Source organism: Caretta caretta, chromosome 1 (genome assembly GCF_965140235.1).
Source record: "Caretta caretta isolate rCarCar2 chromosome 1, rCarCar1.hap1, whole genome shotgun sequence".
NCBI lineage: Eukaryota > Metazoa > Chordata > Testudines > Cheloniidae > Caretta > Caretta caretta.
Genome location: NC_134206.1, coordinates 238,370,395 through 238,389,878, shown reverse-complemented (window position 1 = coordinate 238,389,878; position 19,484 = coordinate 238,370,395). Strand labels below are relative to the sequence as shown.

General features: G+C 40.4%; 1 protein-coding gene across 1 annotated transcript in view; it reads left to right on the top strand.

Annotated features, from left to right (window-relative positions):
• The window catches only part of PIK3C2G (phosphatidylinositol-4-phosphate 3-kinase catalytic subunit type 2 gamma), a 276,099-nt gene that overhangs the window by 24,777 nt on the left and 231,838 nt on the right, over nucleotides 1-19,484 (top strand). The window contains exons 5-7 of the mRNA XM_048827594.2: nucleotides 298-400; nucleotides 8,077-8,147; nucleotides 12,836-12,899. Coding sequence (XP_048683551.2) covers nucleotides 298-400; nucleotides 8,077-8,147; nucleotides 12,836-12,899 — 238 coding nt within the window. The remainder of the gene's footprint in view (nucleotides 1-297; nucleotides 401-8,076; nucleotides 8,148-12,835; nucleotides 12,900-19,484) is intronic.

The following is a 19,484-nucleotide window of genomic DNA, read 5'->3' as shown; positions in this document are numbered from 1 at the left end:
TTTCTTCATTGTCATTCCTTTACAGAACTTGCATGTTTTAAATCAGAGCTTCAACCCTACTGATGATTCTATTAATCTTTTTCCATCCAGCTCTTAAAAACAAGTCATGGTCAAAACCTCACAATCCTTTATAGATCCAATACACTGTATTTGTGTAATACAACAATGTTTTGGATGCTTAGCATGAGTTGCTGGAGCCTGGTGGAAAGTGTGTGGGAGAAAAATAGGAGCTGGGGAGTAATGATGATTTTGTTTGTTCTTTCTCCCCCTCCTTCCCTACCACCTTCCAAATTGCAGTGATCATGCTTTGGGCAGTCATGAGAGTCTTCGCAAGGCAACCACCTCCATTCAGCTTCGTCTACAGAAAGACACCAGCTATCAGCAAAGTTTGGCTCGATCGGTGCGTCATTTTTTTCTTGTTTCTTTCAATATGCCTGAGGAAATGAAATCTTTCCGATCCTCTCATGTAACCATATGCATTAATAATCAGAAAGGGCTTGTTTGCTCTCTTGAGTGTACATTCAAATGTAGTTCATCATTAATGTAACGTATTCTGAGTCTTTCTGCTTCTCTCCTCTAGTTAGGCTTCCTTTATCCTTTTGGTAATCCTAGAGAATATCTGAATATGAGAAGAGCAAATGTTACCTTTGTTAGAAGAATTCAACTTTATTGGAGTTGAACTATACTCATGATATCAGTTTGTCTTTTTTTTTTTCTGGCTGGTCCTTGTACATTTTTGAAACATATTAAGGGCAAACATCCATAAAGTTCTACACAAGATAAATCAGATCCAGATCCTGGTTACTGAAATTCTAAGTATTTGATTGTGTGTGCATTAGAGAGAATGTATTTCTGCTGAAGACATAGTCTTATCGCACTTTAAATCTGAAGAGATTCTCATTCAGATTATTTGTGATTCAACTACCTAGGAATGGATTATTGAGCTTTAATGATACTGATCATGCTGCTAGATATGAATTTTGTTCCCTGTGGGCAATCTTGAATTTCTTCCAAACCAAACTTCACACTACAAAGGAGACCTTGATGTTTTTGGTGATTTTGACTGGAGATGGGTTGCCTTTATCCACAGATAGGATATCTGCCTAAAGGAGGTAATTGGAACTACTAGCCTGAGTCTGTGAAAATTTGGATCAGATAACAGATTTCTAATATAAAAAATAGGGTTTCTTTTCTTTCCAGTTCTGGTATGTATCCTCCTAAGAATTGTCAGGTTCGGTGTAATTCATCTGTTGCAATGTTGTTGGTTTTTAAAAAAAAAAAAAGGTGGTTGTGAGACCAAATAAGATATTTTAAAACATACTGTATCTTTTGACTTCTTTACCTTTTAACTGATAAAAGCAGAGGTGCTATCATGTACAGCAGTGGTTCAAATTATTTGCACTTTGCATTACCAGGGTATGCAAAAGTTGTTGGGTTCTTTTTGTTGTTGGTGGTGGTTTTTTGCAAGCAATTGAAAATATCTGTAATTGAGATTCCATTAGTAGCAGAAGGACTGATGGTTCAGGAGACAGGAAATATATGACAGAGAGGCTTTCATCACCAAGTCACCATTTCAAATTTGGCTCAGATCAGTGGTGACCAAAGGTAATTACCATCTCACTGATGTCAGGTGATCTGTAGAAAATTGATGGTTTGTGGAGCTTTTATGGAGTGGAGTAAGCAGCGCTCTCTCTCTCTCTCTCTCTCTCACACACACACACACACACACACACACACACACACACACACTACCCCTTTTGCTGTGCTGTAGCAGATGTCTGGGGTCTTGCAGTTTGGCTTCCTGTTGTAGGAGAAATCAGTGACACTGAGTCAGGGTATATTATTAGAGCAAATTGCTTTATTTATACCTACACACCAGTTCTGGGACAGAGGTGGTCACAAATATCATGCAGACAGTTCCTTCTTTTAGAGATCTCAGCCGAATCACCAATGCCTGGTTCCCACGAAGATACCCTGCCCCAAGAACTGACTCAGTTTAAAAAGACTAAAACATAGAGCAAACTTCCTGGTGCTAGCCACAGTTCCCCAAGAGAATCTGCTTTACAAACCTAACAATATGATAGTTTCTTCCAAGGCTAAAAACATGCTTGCACACTAATAAAAAGAAAAACGTGTAAGACTCTATGTATGAGCGCCATCTAGTGCTCTTGCTATAACAATAGTTATCTATTGCACAGAAGATTTGAGACTTAATTAACTTTTCTGAAGTGCTCTGGGATTCCCAAGTATGGTGAGCTGCCTGGAAAGAGGTAGGCATGGAAAGTTTTATCTGTCATTTTAAAGCCACTAGGTAATTAAATATTGTCCTCTGAAATAAATAGTAGCATAGTCATGGAGTTGCGGAAGTGAAGGTTGTGGGTAATCTGACGCAAGTTATTCAGAAATACACTGCATGTGCGACTCTTATTGCTTAATTACAAAACTGGCAATCATAAAAATGAAATTGTTGACTAAAAATTCCAAATCATTCTGGTGAAAAATCCACTGGCCTTCCCACCTTGATTCATTTAAATGTCAACAGAAAGGGAAATGGTTCCAGAGGACATCTTCCTTAGGAAAATACAAAGAAGGGTTATAGTGTTTCTTGTAGATATGGGATAACACTGGGACAGCATGACCACTTGCCCACTACTGCTTACATACAGGTAGGCATATATCAATATCAAATATGTCCTCAGCCACCAAATACCTATTCATTTCCAACTGAAATATAAATCTAAATGAAGAATTGTACTTACAGCTTATATTATGGCTCATAAATTTATTTCTTGAGGGCTACATTTCCTATGGTGATGGGCAGATTCTTCTTCTCATTTGTCAGGTCCTTAACTCGTTCCTAGGTGCCCAAGCCTAGATGCCCGGCTGAGTTAGTGAGCATATTGTGTGTACAGCAGGTTGCCTTTGAGAGGTGATGGGAACAGTGCACTGCAAATAGGAGGGAGCAAGAGATCCAGCATTGTGTGTTCATATTTCACATTGTTAGCTAATCATTTGCAATCCGGAGACGTAGCGACATTAGACTCCTGAGACCAAATTCACAGCTAATATAAGTGCATGCAACTCCAGGGATAAATTTGCTCTATTTTGTTTACCTTGCAACAAATAGGTACTCTGATATCCCATAATTTTAGTAGTAACCATTACTTGAGGGAAAGAGTTTAGATTCATATTGAGGCCTGTGTCATAACGCAGGAAGAAGCTCCTTCTACCCACTTCCTGAAGATTTGTGCATCTGGTGAAGAGCTCTTAAAAATCAGATTTTTTCCCCCCTAAAACTTCATCCTGTGTATTTAAGTGAAATGAAGCCAATAAGACACAGACACACACACACACACACAAAAACAGGAAATCTTAAGTAAGAGCAGCAAACAGAGGAAAAGGAAAGTTTTGTTTAACAATGAGAAGTGAGTATGCGTGAGTGTGATCAAGGATGGTGTTATCCCTCAGAGGGCCAGTAATAATATTCAAAATTGTTTAGTAAATTCAGCCAAAGACTTTTTTTTGTAAAGGTACATTTTTTTCCTTGCATAGGAAGCTGGTATTCTATTATGATGTATTCAGAAGGAAAGAGGAAATTGTCTTGAGCCAAGGAGTGAAAAAGCAAGAAATCTGGCCTCAGATTTTCACTTGAAATCATAGGTTTTTTTCAGCCAGTGGATTTAATTTGGTTTTGTGTGTTGAGAGATGAGTTTTACCAAGCACAACTCTCTTGAATAAAAGCTTTTAGTACTTGAATTTTCCAGATGTTAGATTCTCATTAGACCTCCAAATAAAGCCTGTGTAGAGACCACAGAGTTAACGGTTATGCTGTAAAAATATTGAGGCCCACTTATATTGCCTCATGGGACAAAAGTTCCCATTGACATCAGTGATCACTTCAAGATCTTGAGAATGGCAAATATTTTATGTGGGTGGGGGAAGATACAGTAGTTTCCTCACAAAATGATGAACCAATTTCGAATAGTGGTAAAATACTCCAGGGAATGGGACGCTGTATTTGTTCTTTGATCTTGTGTTTCACAACTGCCATATTATAAGTATACAACTTAGGATATTAAAAAGTATTGTTTGAGCAGAGCCTCCAAAATGCATCCATGTAAGCTGTAATGGCTCAAAAACTTACCCCTTGTTGGGGTTTGGTTTTAGTCCATGTACAGACTTTCAAATGAGACAGCACAAAATCTAGTCCAAGCCTCCATCACAAGTTTAGCTGCCTTCGGAGTTCCTCTCTGAGGAGTGCTCAGCCCACACCTGCTATTCCCTCTCTCTAGCAAGACCTTCCCATGTACCTAGCATCTGGGGGGGTATGAATCTCCAGCAGGACTGAATCCTCACCTGCTATAAAGGGATTTTCAGGCAAATGTTGGAACCCTGGAGATCATTTTTGCTTAAGTGGAATGTACCAGTATTAATGGTGATAACATTGTAGTAGAAGTGTTATGTTAACGCATGTGTATTTACAATAAAAATGTTAACAAATTGAGAAAAATGAAGTCATTGGTTACCCAATGGTAAGAGATGCATTTTTTGTTTCCTAAAATAATTTTTGCATGTTTAAGGAACTCTTAGTGACATAATGATATGGAAGTATTTTCCTATGTTGAATCATCCCTCATCCTGCAACAGAACAAAAATCTTTGTCCTATTAATATGCAAAAGCCGGCTCCTTCGCTGTTCTAATTCAACAGGTCTAAATTAGGCTTAATATACTGCAATGCACTACGTAGACCAAGAACAGAGTAAGTGCAGCTCTTCGCATTTAACTCTCCTAAAATAGTTACAACTACCAGGTAGAATTATTACTAACAAAGTAATCTTTAAGCTTTGATATTTTAAGCAGTTAATAACAGTCTTCGAAGATAAATTAGCAGTTTTCAGGATGTTAGAAAACATTTGTTGTCTCAAGGAATTCGCTAAACTATCATTAATGTACAGTAGGGATTCAGCAGGGATGGTGACTTTTTATGATACATTCAAGTAAATTATTGATCAGCCCTTGGTGATAACTGACATGAATGTGAGAGCTCCAGGCCTCAGTTGCTAATAGCAGCTGAAAACATTAACAGCTGTAGAGCTAGCATAAGTCACAGAACCAAAGGTCTCCTCCAGCCCTAGGGAATCCTTGCAACAATGGACTCACATGAGAAAAGAAAGGGTTCTGCTTGCAGACAGAAATGTTAACCAGTGCAGCAGGCCCAGAGGGAGCTATAATTAAACAGACACAGGCTGTACTGTATTGCATGCTATTAAGCTTCCTCTCGTACAACCCAATCCGGTGGTGAGTTGGGCCCTTCCTCAGACTTACTGCATGCCCTCATATCTAGGGCCCCACCAAATTCATGGCACGCTTTGGTCAATTTCACGGTCATAGGATTTTAAAAATCATAAATTTCATGATTTCAGCTATTTAACCCTTAATTTTGACAGTGTTGTAATTGTAGAGGTCTTGATCCAAAAAGGAGGGAGGTGGGGTTGGGGGGGGGATTGCAAGGTTATTGTGTGTGGGGGGGAGGGGGGTTGCGGCGCTGCTACCCTTACTTCTGCACTGCTGCTGGCGGCGACGCTGCCTTCGGAGCTGGGCGGCTGGAGAGTGGCAGCTGCAGGTCGGGAGCTCAGCTCTAAAGGCAGCACCGCCGCCAGCAGCAGGGCAGAAGTGAGGATGGCAGGGTATGGTATTGCCACCTTTGCGACTGCCCTGCTGCCTGCAGAGCTGGGCGGCTGGAGAGGGGCGGCTGCTGACTGACGGCCCAGCTCTGCCGGGCGCAGCGCAGAAGTAAGGGTGGAAATACCAGACCAGGCCATCCCTACTTCTGCGCTGCTGCTGCTGCTGGTGGCTCTGCCTTTAGAGCTGAGCTCCCGGCCTGCAGCTGCTGCTCTCCAGCTCTGAAGGCAGTGTTGCCGCCAGCAGCAGTGCAGAAGTAAGGGTAGCAGTACTGCACCCCACACATCCCCCTACAATAACCTTGCGACTCCCCCACAGCTCCTTTTTGGGACAGGACCCCTACAATTACCACACCAACCCTCCAGCACCACGCCACTCAATTTCAGAAACCTGTACCAGTACAGAAGTGGGTAGCTATTGTCCTTTGGAAGCTGGCAACACCTGACCGCTATCGATCAGTTGCCAACCAGTTTGGGGTTGGGAAGTCAATTGATGGGGAGGTGGTTGTACAGGTTTACCAGGCTATTAGAACTGAGATCCATCCACAGCTGGGTGCCATTACCTAAGTCCTTGAAATTATATTGGGTTTTCAGAGGGGTTTTCTGAACTGTGCGGGGGTCATCAATGGAACACACTTCCCTAAACTTTGCCCTCTGAAAGGGGCTGGTAAATGCATGAACCACAAAGGCTATTCACTGTTTCTCCAAGGCTTAGAGGACCATAGGGGTCAGTTCATGAACACAAATGTTAGGCATACAAGAAAGGTCCATGATGTCAGAGTGCTCAGGAGATCAAGGTTGTTGCTGCAGAGGGAAACAAGGGAATTTATTCCCCCCAAATGAGGTAAGACTATACACTTGTTTTTGTTAACTGCTCTGTTTCGGGTTGATTTGTTGCGGGGGAAGAGGGGGAGCTTTAAGCATTGTTACAGTAGCTATACAGGTTTGGGGAGGGACTTGCACATTCCTTCCTTACCATGCTGTCTGATACCATGTCTCCGAGCTCTTATCAAGTGATATGCATGATTGCTCCCGTGGCCTGACTACTCCCATGGTTGCCAGTGATAACTGTTTGGTTGGGGAGCCATTAAAGCACTGGGTGTCAGGTATCTTCACTGTTACTTTTGTTTCCTTTGTGTTCTCGCTTAATTATCATCAAAGACATAAAGATGTTTCAGTTAACTTGCCTCCTGATTTTCATTGTGGTGCTGTGGACAGCAACAGTTATTTCACAACATACTTCAGGGCCCTATAGTCAGCAGAGATCTGGACTCAGCAGTGAGTCAGAGTTGCCTGTGCAGAACACAGGCGATGGCTGCTTGCTGGCTGCATGCTGGAAACTACCTTGCTTGAAAGGCGGAGGTTCAAGAATTCAAGCATCAAAGGAAGGTGGGAGGCCATTCATGGGTAGGATGACCAGATGTCCCGATTTTATAGGGACAGTCCCGATATTTGGGGCTTTGTCTTATGTAGGGGCTATTACCCACTCCCGTCCTGTCCCGATTTTTCACACTTGCTCTCTGGTCACCCTATTCATGGGGCTGGAAGAAAGAGTACCTCTGATTGGGGGTGGTGTCCAGGTAAAGATGGTGGGGAAAAAGTCTCTCTCTCTCTCTCTCTCTCTCTAAGGAGGTTGCAAAAGTATGGTAGATTTTGACCTTGTTTATCAGTAAATGTGGCTCCCATTCCACTGTCACCCATATGACTCTGATCCCCAATGTACTCCCTAAAAAGAGGAGGAAGCAGATGGACTCTGTGTATGTGTGTGTGTGTAATGTCTTCTACTTGGTGTAGCATGCAGGTATGTCTTCTCCCTATACTGCTAGTTGAGGATAAGGGCTGGGATTTTTCCTCTGTCAAAAAGACAAGAACCTGGAGAAAACAAAATATAATTTTAATGTGAAAGATAGACACCAAACACAATCTCAGATGGAAATACCCTGAAGTTTGGGTGTGCTTGAACTATAAGACCAGCTAGGAATTTTTTCAAGTGGCTCCTATTTTTTTCCCTCATGCAAGAAACCATAACCCTGACCAAAACTCTTCCTCAGTCTGGGGATGTTAAAAATCCAGGACTGGATTGGACTGTTCTGGCCTCAGCCCTTCTCTACTTGCAATCAAGTCTATTTGAAAATGCTCAAAAGTGATGAGGATTTTACTTAAGATGAGCTTCTTACTTTCCAAGGTCAGGTTGGTGGTGTGACCAGCTTCAAAAGTTTATGTAAGGGCTCAAGAACATATAGGCCAGGAGAGGAAGGTGTAAATCAGTCTTCAGTATTGGACCAAAAATAATGAAAGAACATACTGACATTATGAAGCACCAAACAAATTTGTACCACTTAGATACTTCATACCAGCAATTATATAACTCTTTATATATTCCTTTCTCTACAGCATGAAGATGACCAAAGTCAGTTTAATGTGAACCAGCTGCTACAATATACATATATTTGGAAGGTGTCCAGGTAAGAATGTTAGTAGTTGGAATAGCTGCACTTAATAACTGTATATATTTGCTGTCAGCACCTACATGCCCTGGGGCTGTGATTTCATCAACACTTGTAAGCTAAGCAGAGCCAGGCTTGTACATGGATGGGAGAACTACCAAGACAACACAGGGTGCAGCATGAACCATTGCTGACCTTTCAATAAATGCCACTTCTTCCAGTGAGTCAGTATTGAGCCAATGTTGCATCACTGTGTTAGTGGTCATGGTACAATTGGAGGTGCTTCTGACAGTAATTAGTGAAGTCAGTAGATACTGATCTTTGTCATGTGACAGAAACCCTGAGCCAGGCCATGTGACTGGGCCAGCAATTAAAGCATTTCTGTGCATCAGATTCTTATCACAGTACTGTCTTTGAGATGAAAAGCGAAGCTGATGTCTTGTGCTCTTGTATTCATAAGAAGTCATGCAGAGCCAGATTCTTTTAACCCTTGTGCTCTGGCTAAATTCTGGCTGGGGATGGAGATGGCAGCAAGCAAAATAAAATGAGCTCAATGTTTTTTTTTCCTTCTGTCCTCACTGGTTGGTTGGCAGAACAGTCTGTTTTATTGAACTATATTTTCTCCCTGTCCTCTTCCTTTCACCCTTGACGTTGAGAATGTACGTGACATTTTCATTATAGATTATATCATAAATAAAAGAAAAATTGTATTTTCTCCAGTTTGCAACAAAATGGCTTTCTGTGTACCTTATATTTTCAGTATAGTTGGCTATATTGCTCTCTGCCTCTATAGCATTTTTTACAAGTACAATGAGTGTTAACTGTGTAGTTAAACCCTGTTTATAACAAGCCTTGTTAAAATAGCAACTCACTACAAATCCATGAGAATGGTGTTATGTAGAGAGAAACTATCATCATACGGCATTTATAGCAGTGTGTGACTCTTAAAATTCTCTTTATGAACAGGAGAACTTAAAAATTACAGCTGGGAGAAAAACATTTCCATCCGTCTCCCCTCCCCCTCCCCCTCCCCCCCCAACCACACAGACACACTTCTCCAAAGTTCCCTGGATTGAAGGAGCTATAATTTTCTCGTGCTGCTGCTCATAAAGAGAATTTTCAGAGCCAAATACCAATATAAATACTGTGATAATGGCTTCATTCTTCATAACACAGTCTTTGTAACCAGGTGCTATTTTAACAAGGGTAGTTATAACAGGGTTCGATATAGCTCTAGGGCTGATGTGTCAAGGACACCCAGATCTCTCATAGAAGATTAGGGTTGGAAAAGACCCCAGGAGGTCATCTAGTCCAACCCCCTGTTCACACAACGACCAACCTCAACTAAATCTTCCCAGCCAGGGCTTTGTCAAGCCGGCTCTTAAAAACTTCTAAGGATGGAGATTCCACCGCCACCCTAGGTAACCCATTCCAGTGCTTCACCACCCTCCTAGTGAAATAGCTTTTCCTAATATCGAACCTAGACCTCCCCCCACTGCAACTTGAGACTATTACTCCTTGTTCTGTCATCTGCCCCCACTGAAAACAGCCTAGCTCCATCCACTTTGGAACCGCCCTTCAGGTATTTGAAGGCTGCTATCAAATCCCCCCTCACTCTTCTCTTCTGAAGACTAAATAAGCCCAGTTCCCTCAGCTTCTCCTCATAAGTCATATGCCCCAGCTCCCTAATCATTTTCATTGCCCTCTGCTGGACTCTCTCCAATTTGTTCACATCCTTTCTGTAGTGGGGGGACAAAAACTGGATGCAGTACTCCAGATGTGGCCTCACCAGTGCCAAATAGAAGGGAATAATCAATTCCCTCAATCTGCTGGCAATGCTCCAACTAATGCAGCCCAATGTGCCGTTAGCCTTCTTGGCAACAAGGGCACACTGTTGACTCATATCCAGCTTTTCAACCACTGTAACCCGCAGGTCCTTTTCTGCAGAAGTGCCGCTTAACCAGCTGGTCCCAAGCCTGTAGCAGTGCATGGGATTCTTCCTTCCTAAGTGCAGGACTCTGCCCTTGTCCTTGTTGAACCTCATCAGATTTCTTTTGGCCTGATCCTCCAATTTGTCTAGGTCACTCTGCACCCTATCCCTACCCTCCAGCATATCTACCTCTCCCCCAGCTTAGTGTCATCCGTGAACTTGCTGAGGGTGCAATCCATCCCATCACCCGTTAATGAAGATGTTGAACAAAACCGGCCCCAGGACCAACCCCTGGGACACTCCGCTTGATACCAGCTGCCAACTAGACATGGAGCCATTGATCACTACCCGTTGAGCCCGATGATCTAGCCAGCTTCCTATCCACCTTATAGTCCATTCATCCAATCCATACTTTTTTAACTTGCTGGCAAGAATACTGTGGGAGACTATATCAAATGCTTTTTAAAATCAAGCTAGATCACGTCCACCGCTTTCCCCATATCAGCAGAGCTAGCTCTCCCTCAACTTTCACTGAGCAACTTTTGAAGGAGTGAGGAATATTTAGCTTTTATATAATTGACTCTGATAGTGTGTTTCATCCATATATCTCAAAGTGCTTTATAAAGGAAGATAAACATCACATTTCCCATTTTACAGATGGGAAAATAAGGCACAGAGAGGTGAGGTGACTTGCTCAAGGTCACCTTGAACTATATGGGATATTTTCAAAGGATCTGTTTAGTTTCTTTCAAACACAAATCACTTCATAAAAAAACAAAATGCTTGTTTACTGTCTGCTTCTCTTTCCCCTCCTGTATTTTTCCTGGACTGGCTCTTAACCCACTTATTAATAAACAAAGGTTTCCTTTCCTGCTACCTATGCCAGAAGGAGATTTATCAGTGACCTTTTTAGGCTATGTCTTCACTGCAGAATTAATTGGAGTGTAGCTAACTCCTCTTGAGTTAACTAAGCTCATGTGTGAGTGGCCACGCTGCAAGCATACGATCTGCAGTAATTGTGTCAGTAGCTGAGGTGTTGCACTTATTCGGCATGTAGCCTCTACTACTTCTAAAGCCATCCAACTCAAATTGAAAGCACTAACAGAATTGAGTTAAAGGGTTTTGTGTGTGGATGGGACTTGTATCACTGGAGGTAACTCTGCAGAGAAGACTTATCTTGTAATGTGATTTATTTCCAGGATGCCCTACATTGCTATTCTTAATAGCAATTTTTGTGTGGGCAGCCCCATCGTAATGAAATGCCACAGTGTGATATTTGTATCATGATATGGCAGAATGAAATAACATTTTTGTTCCAGGAGCCAAATTGGTTAAGATGGTCACCCTCTACTAGGTCTCATGGAGAATAATGAACCCATGACTTCTTTAGCTGCTATCAGCTGGCCTGGGAAGAAGTGAAGAGAATGAGCTGATATCTTACCCTTGCAAATCAGCAGGTTGCTCTTATAGGCAAGTGGGTAGCTAATGAATCAAATCAGTATATCCACGGGTAGGTGCTACGCCTCCATCCCTCACTATAATGAGCACCCAGAGTGAAATTCAAACTTGGTGTAAATCCCTGGACATCAGTGGAATTGTATTCACTTACACCAGGGCTAATTTTGGCCCATATTCCTCAACATCAAGATGCTGTTAAATACAACATGCTGGCTAACCTGATGGGAGTAGTTAAATATAGTTTTTTTTATCAGCATATTAATAAATGGCCTTTTGGAAAGGAAACCTGGCAGCACTCCACAAGAAGTACAGCTATCAGGAAATTAAAAAATTGAATGTTGTAGTGTATGTAGTATATTACTCTGCATTATCATGTAGAAGTTTGAGTAGAAATCAACATTTGAGAGTGGTTCTCACATTTTGCTGCCTTATGTTGCAAAACTGTTGTTGTATATTACCTGATCTGCTAATGTCATTGGATCCCTGGATATGCGTTGGTTCTACTATGATACATACACGAGCAAAACAAATTGCAGGATTGAGGCAGGAGCAGACTCGGGGGATAGAGATCTACACTAGGTTTATGTGGGTTATATCAGTTTCCCAAGTCCAGACTGAATGGAGTAGAACAGTAAAGCCACAGCTTAAATGTTAGAAAGTAAGGGCAATCATTCAAACTGAAAGAATTTGAAAAAACTAAATGTGTAAATATTAGAAATATAAGTAATTATTTAAATGTATTATTATTTCAACACTGTCCCTTTTTAAAAATGTACTTTTCTACACTGGTGATCTGGTTCAGAGTTTATAAAATTCAGAATTATTTCCAGTTGTTTTGCAGATGTAGGGCTTGATTAGCCATAGATTTCCACCCTATTTTGTGACCCTAGGCAGCAAAGCACTTAAGTCCATCTCTATTCAAAAAAGCATTTTAAGCACACGCTTAAGTTTAAACACGCACAGTCAATGGGATTTAAGCATATGCTTAGCTTTAGGCAGTTGCTTAAGTGGTTTGCTAAATTGGGGCCTTAAGTTTGTAAAAAGTAGGTATAAAATGCCACCAGGTTGGAGAAGTAGCACTTTAAACCTACTTTGTGCAAGGGTAAGTGACTACAAAAGGGTAGTGAAGTGTCATGTCCAATATTCCTTGAAATCTACATAAGCACTTGTTTTGATTCTGAATTCATATTTACATCAATGTAAAATCACCGTGGCCATTGAAGTTATTCCTGATTTACAATGTGAGGTAAAAATAATGCCCACTTTCTTTTTCTACCTACCATTAACTGAATGTTGATTTTATTTTTTTAATTTCCAGGAAGAACCTTGTTACATTTATTATGAAATATGGAGGTCAAGTGGAATATCTATTGCAAAATGAGGTATTTGTTCTCAGCCCGTTTTGCCAGAAAAGCATTAGCTTACTTGTGAAAAGTCTCTAATTATTAGATTAATCTGCCTCAAAGTGAATTAAAGAGGACTCTTAATAAAAGCTGTTTAACCTGTTTTGGAAAGGGTGTGGAAATTCTTAACTAAAATTAATGACATCTAAATTATGATAAATGCTACAAGATTAAAACATTCATGGTAACTATTTCCTAGTGTTAGGGAATAATAAAAGGATCCACAGCTCATTTTCAGTTAGCACCCAAATATTTGGATCTAGTTTTATTGTAATCACTTGAGTCTGCATAATTTGCCCCTCCCCCCACTTCTGCAAACACTTAAACATGTATTTCAGTGGTACTATCACATGCATAAAGTCAGACATGAGTTTGAGTTTTTCAGGATCAGGTTTAAACATAAAACTTGAGGGGGTTCCAATTCAACTGTAAACGCCACCAGAAAAGCTTAATTTTAGCCAGTCCCAACTGTAGGCAGAATCTAACCCCAAAATGAAGATACATGTTTCAATGACAGATAATTTGGGAGGGAATGAAGAAGACAAATAATAGGTTCAGCTGAGTTTCTGGAGGTGGTGCAGACTCATCTTATTTTTGGTTGAACTAGTTCTTCCTTTTTTCATTTATGATTTGGGAAATGAAAGAAAGCACAAGACCTTGTTAGATCACAGAATATACTCCTGCAGCAACTTGAAGCTATTACAGTTTGATGCAGTAGAGTTTAACTAGTTGTGTTAAAGTAAGGAATTCTCTTGCAAAATGTTACGCACCAGAAAACAAAACAAAACACACACCACCAAAAATCTCCATTCTGTTTTAGGGTACTAATCCCTCGCCGCCCCAGTTTTCACTTTTTCAAGATATTTTTGTGCAGTGGATATTTCCATTCTGAATTATGAAAAATTACCAATAATTCCTGCAAAAAATTACCTTTGTGTGAAAATCCTTGAGACTTTTCTTTTGCAGGATCCCATCATTTGTTCAATTGCAGCCTGGGCTGTGTTCTAGTGCAAGGGGATATGTGCAATGCAGCCCCATAATGGCGTTCATAGATCAGCAATTCAGGACCGAAACTACACAGCAATTTCAAACTAAGGCCCTGATCCGGAAAACACATAGGCGTTTGCTTAATTTAACACACATGAGCAGTGTTCCTTTGAACTCAGTGGAAGTACTTATGTTTGTGAAGTTAGGCACGTGTCTAAGTGTTTACGGGACTATGCTCTGAGACCCCAGTACTGCAGCCTCTTAGACTTTTATTTATGTGAGAAGTTCCATTAAGTTCAGTTATACATGTGTGCTTGCGGGATTAGCACCAAAGCAAAAAGGGTTCTAAATTGGAAAGGAGCTATGCACAGCATTAATCACACAATTAACTGCACTCCAAGCTCCATATCCTGCAATATATACTGTGTAGGCAGACCTCTGCACCTATATAAAATCCCTGGGGCATCCCTTCTCGTAAGATTTTTACCTGGAGTTCCTAGCCATCAAAGGCTAATCAAACCTGAAGACTAGACACCACAACACTGGACACCACACAATCATTTGTTGCAGTCTACAAATATTTGTAGTTTACCCCAGCGTAAACTCATGATACTTACATTTTAGCATGAGTTAGTTAACAGATGTTAAAAACAGTGTTTTTGCAGTGTTGATATGGCCACAGTTTACCTCAGGATCAGGGCCTAAATTTGTGCCTTGTTGAGTACACAATCCTTACCTGAAACTACAGTAGTGTTGTCTTTATTCTTCACTGTGTTACACCAGTTTTAGGCCAGTTGTAACTCCATTGTAACACAGCAGAGAATTGGGCTGTGTATGTGAAATTTTCCATGCACATAAAAACTACTATTATTAGAATTAATTGTTATGGTAGCTGGCCTGAAAAAGTTATGAAGTGGTCATGGAATCTGCCTGTTTAGCTTGCAGCAGTGCAGGAAGTTAGGAGGGTAAGTCCATCCCTATTCAGTAGAGCACTTAACTTTAAGCCAGTGGGACTTAGGTACTTGCTTAACATTAAACATGTGGTTAAGTGCTTTGCTGAACTCAGACCTTAGTCTGGCCTCCAGCTCTGGTTTTAAGGTGGCAGATCTCCAGGTCCTCAGTAAATTTGTTTCAGTCATTTTACATCCCCACATCTTCAAATCCCGTAAGTCATGAGTATTTGTTGAGAAACTCCAAAGTTGTGGAATCCATAAGTGAGATTCATGGCAGAACTGTAGTCCTTGCTATTATTAATGTACAGTAAATGCCCTGCAAGCTAGATGCTGCTATTACAAAATGAAAATCAGAAAGATAGAAGTATGGAATATTTGGCACAAGAGATGCAGTTTGACCAAACATGTATGGAGCATTTCCACAGAATTAATGCCCTAAACGTTAGCCATTCTGATCGCCCGAATCATCTCTTGTAATTTTGAATAAAATTCCCGTTAGCCTGTAAAGAAACTTTTTGTTTAACTTTTGATAAAGGGGATGTTCCACAGTGGGATGGTGTTTTAATTATAGAAATTATTTAAACATCAAAATATCCTCCAAAAGTTATATTATTAAATAGTAAAAAGAAAAGGAGTACTTGTGGCATCTTAGAGACTAACCAATTTATATGAGCATAAGCTTTTGTGAGCTACAGCTCACTTCATCGGATGCATAAAGTGGAAAGTACAGTGAGGAGATTTTATATGTACACACAGACCATGAAAAAATATACATTGTAAGTGATCACTCTCCTTACAATGTATATTTTTTCATGGTCTGTGTGTACATATAAAATCTCCTCACTGTACTTTCCACTTTATGCATCTGATGAAGTGAGCTGTAGCTCACGAAAGCTTATGCTCAAATAAATTGGTTAGTCTCTAAGGTGCCACAAGTCCTCCTTTTCTTTTTGTGAATACAGACTAACGCGGCTGCTACTCTGAAACCTATTAAATAGTAGTATTTAAATATTTTCAGTAAAATAAAACATGTACATTATGTTGACTTTAATTCCTCCTGAATTTTAGGACATTTAGAACAAAAACCTCCCATAATATCTACAGAAAAATGAGTGTCTCTGTGTTAAGTCCATTAAGGTGAAATCAATGTGATATATCTATATATGGAAAGGGAAGACTCTCCAGGTATTAAATGTCTGTCTGGAAAGAGAGATGATGAGAGAAAAATCTATCATCAGTCATATCTAGTTTAAAATATTTTTCATATCTTTGTCCCTTAAGGCAATAAGACCCATGCCTTGGGAGTACCAAGTCCATAAACCATACCTATTTATAAAATGTCTTGCTTCACACTTAACAGCACGTTATATCATGGAAATGCAAACACTCTTCAAAACTTTCCAACGTGCTTTTTATAGGAATCCACAATGTATTCTGAAAATGTTAAACAAGATAGTTTTCCTCCAGAGGAAGTACAGCCATCACCCTATTCATGGATTAGCCTTGTGTGTCTGCAATGATAATGTATTATTCTGAAAACTCCTGTGTGTCCGTGTGTCTGTAGAGATAAAGTCCCCTGTGTTACAAATTCATATCCACATGTGGAAAAGAAAAATAGTAATATTCTCCAGGTCCATACAATAAAAAAGCCCACATAATCCTCTGGCTTTGTCATTGTTAAGGTGGTGACAAAGCTGTCCCATTTTAGCAGCTCCCGCCAATATGGTTATGTGTACTCTGTACATACAGAGAGGAAAATCTGCAAGCATTTAATTTAAAAATCAACATGATGGGGGGAGGGGAAAGGAGGAAGAAAGGAAAATGCAATAATTAAAAAGGGACAGGTTAGAAAGTGATGAATCAATTTAAGGCTGAAGGAAGCTCCAAAGTTTGTTAGCGAACACAAACAACCATAAGCAATTTCCTTCCCCTTCAATCCTAAGGCCATATTTTCTTTTAAACAGTGTGTTCATTTTATTTTTCAAAATTCTGTGAGAGAGTGTGCCCAATATATCCCTGCTCTAATTAAGTCAGGGGAGTTAGACCAGTGATAGTTATTCCATGTATTTATTTATTTGTATTAATGATAGATATTAACCTTCTTGTTACAGTTCAGTTACAGGCCTTCAGCTTAGAAATAAAAAAGTTTATTTTAGGGGCAATTTTTCTCTTTCGGCCATAGAAATGGATGAGTTACAAAAGTAATTTTATCAGCACATAAACACACTGTAGCTCACTGAAAGGAATGTTATCAGTACAGAGACATAGAGAATATTTTAGGAGGAGAGTTTTTGCTTGCTCGGGGAATGTATTTCCGTCTTTAAGGCGGTCAGTAGTACAAATAAAGAAGGAATCCATGTTAATTATTTTAAATATTCTCCCCAATATAGAGTATGTAGTATTTACAGAGATCTCCTTTTAGATTCCTGGAGTCATAGAGTTTAAGGCCAGAAGGGACGACCAGATCATCTAATCTGAATATCCCAGGCCACCAAAACCACCTAGCACCCACGCCCTAAAGCCAACAACCTATATTAGACCACCGTATTTCAGCCTGCAGGACACTAGACTGTTGTGTGCCACAGACAGAGAGTAGGAAGGAGCACCAATGCCTGAAGCCCCCGCAATGGCAAGGAAATGACTACCTGAAATATACCCAGGTAATCCTGGCAAATGACCCGCACCACAAACAGCAGAGGAAGGCAAAATAAACACCTAAGGTCACTGCCTATCTGATCTGGTGGAAAATTCCTTCCCAATCCCACATATGGTGATGAGTTAGATCCATAGCATGTGGGCAAGAAGTAGGCAATCAAGCTCCTGAGGAAGAGACTGATGGCACCCCACCCCAGAGCCCTGCCCCCCACTCCAGGGCCCCATCTCCAGCCATGGCCATCCCTGATGCTTCAGAGGTAGGACATAAAACAAAAAAATGAGAATAAACTGGGAGAGGGGAAGTTGCTTCCTGACTCCTGCAGGGGGCTGGCTGAAACCGTGAACAATGAGCTTTTAGGAACAAAACATGTTAACTTGAAGTGAGCCCCAGGGCTGCTGAGCCCTGTGCCTCACCATTACAAGCAACCCTGTCGTACAGTCATACGCATACATTTGTCTAGTGCTCTCCTAAAGTTGTTTTGCCCTCCCACCTCCTATTGGGAGGCTGTTCCTGAATCTCACCCCTCTGATGGTTAGAAACATTCTTCAATTTCCAGCCAGAATTTGTTCATGACCTGTTTGTATCCATCAGTTCTTGTGCCATCATTGTCTCTTAGCTTAAATAGCTCTTCGCCATCCTTGATATTTACCCTGGATGTATTTGTATAGAGCAACTATATCCCCTCTGTCTTCTTTTTGCAATACTAAACAAGCCAAGCTCTTCCAGTCTCCTGTTAAACTGGTTCCTCCATTCCCTGGATCATCCTAATAGCTCTTCGCTGTACCTGTTCTAGTTTAAATTCATCTTTCTTGAACATGGGTGACCAGACTTGCACACAGTATTCGAAATCAGGTCTTACCAATGCCTTGTAAAATGGCATTAATATTTTTCTCTCTCTCCTGGAAACGACTTGCCTGGCTCTTCTTAGGATCACCTTTGTCTTTTTCACAGCCTCATCACAGAGGTGGTTCATAGTAATCCTGTGATCAACCCACACACCCTGGTCTCTATCCTCTGCCATTTCCAGCCCCCAGCTTGTCGAAGAAATTCATATTATTAGACCCTAAATGAATGACTTTGCACTTTATACTATTGAATTTCATCCCATTTCTGTCACTCCCATCTTCAACATTATCCAGATCTTCCTGCATAATATTCTGATCTTCCTCTGTAATGACGATGCCTCCCAACTTTGTATCATCTGCAAATTTTAATAGCGTACTCCTAGTTTTTGTGTCAAGATCATTAATAAAAAATTGAATAATACTGTTCCCAAGACCAATGCTTGAGGAACTCCAGTAGTAAGTTTCCCTCCAGTCTGATAATTCACCTTTTCGCACAACCCACTGCCTTCTCCCCTTTAGCCAGTTCTTTACCCACTTTACTTTTCTTGTATTTGGAAAATACAGTCTGCTCAAATTTAACTAATAATTTCCCATGTGGTACTGTGTCAATTGTTTAATGAAGTCCAAGGATATTAGATCTACTACATTTCCATTAGCTAAAAAAATCAGCTATCTTCTCAAAGAGAGAGAAAAGGTGAGTTTGGCACAATCTAACTTCAGTAAACCCTCATTGCATTATGTCCCTTTTTGTTTATCCCATTAATTTAATTATTGTTTCCTTCATAATTTGTTCTAAAGCCTTGCATATGACTGAGGTTTAGACTAACAAGTTTTTAATTGCCCAAATCACTTTTTCCCTTTCTTAAGTATAGGTTCAACATTAGCTATTCTCCAGTCATATGGTATTAATACGTCTGAATATACAGCTGTATTAAAAATCCTTATTACCAGACCAGCAATTTCATGTGTTCATTCTTTCAGTATTCTGGGATGTAAATTATCCCTTCATCCTGATTTGAGTGTATTAAACTCTTTAAGTTTTTGTTTCACCTCAGATGAAATAAGTTTTATTTCTAGACACTCATTCCCATGAGCCTTATTGCCTTCCTGCACATGTTCTATA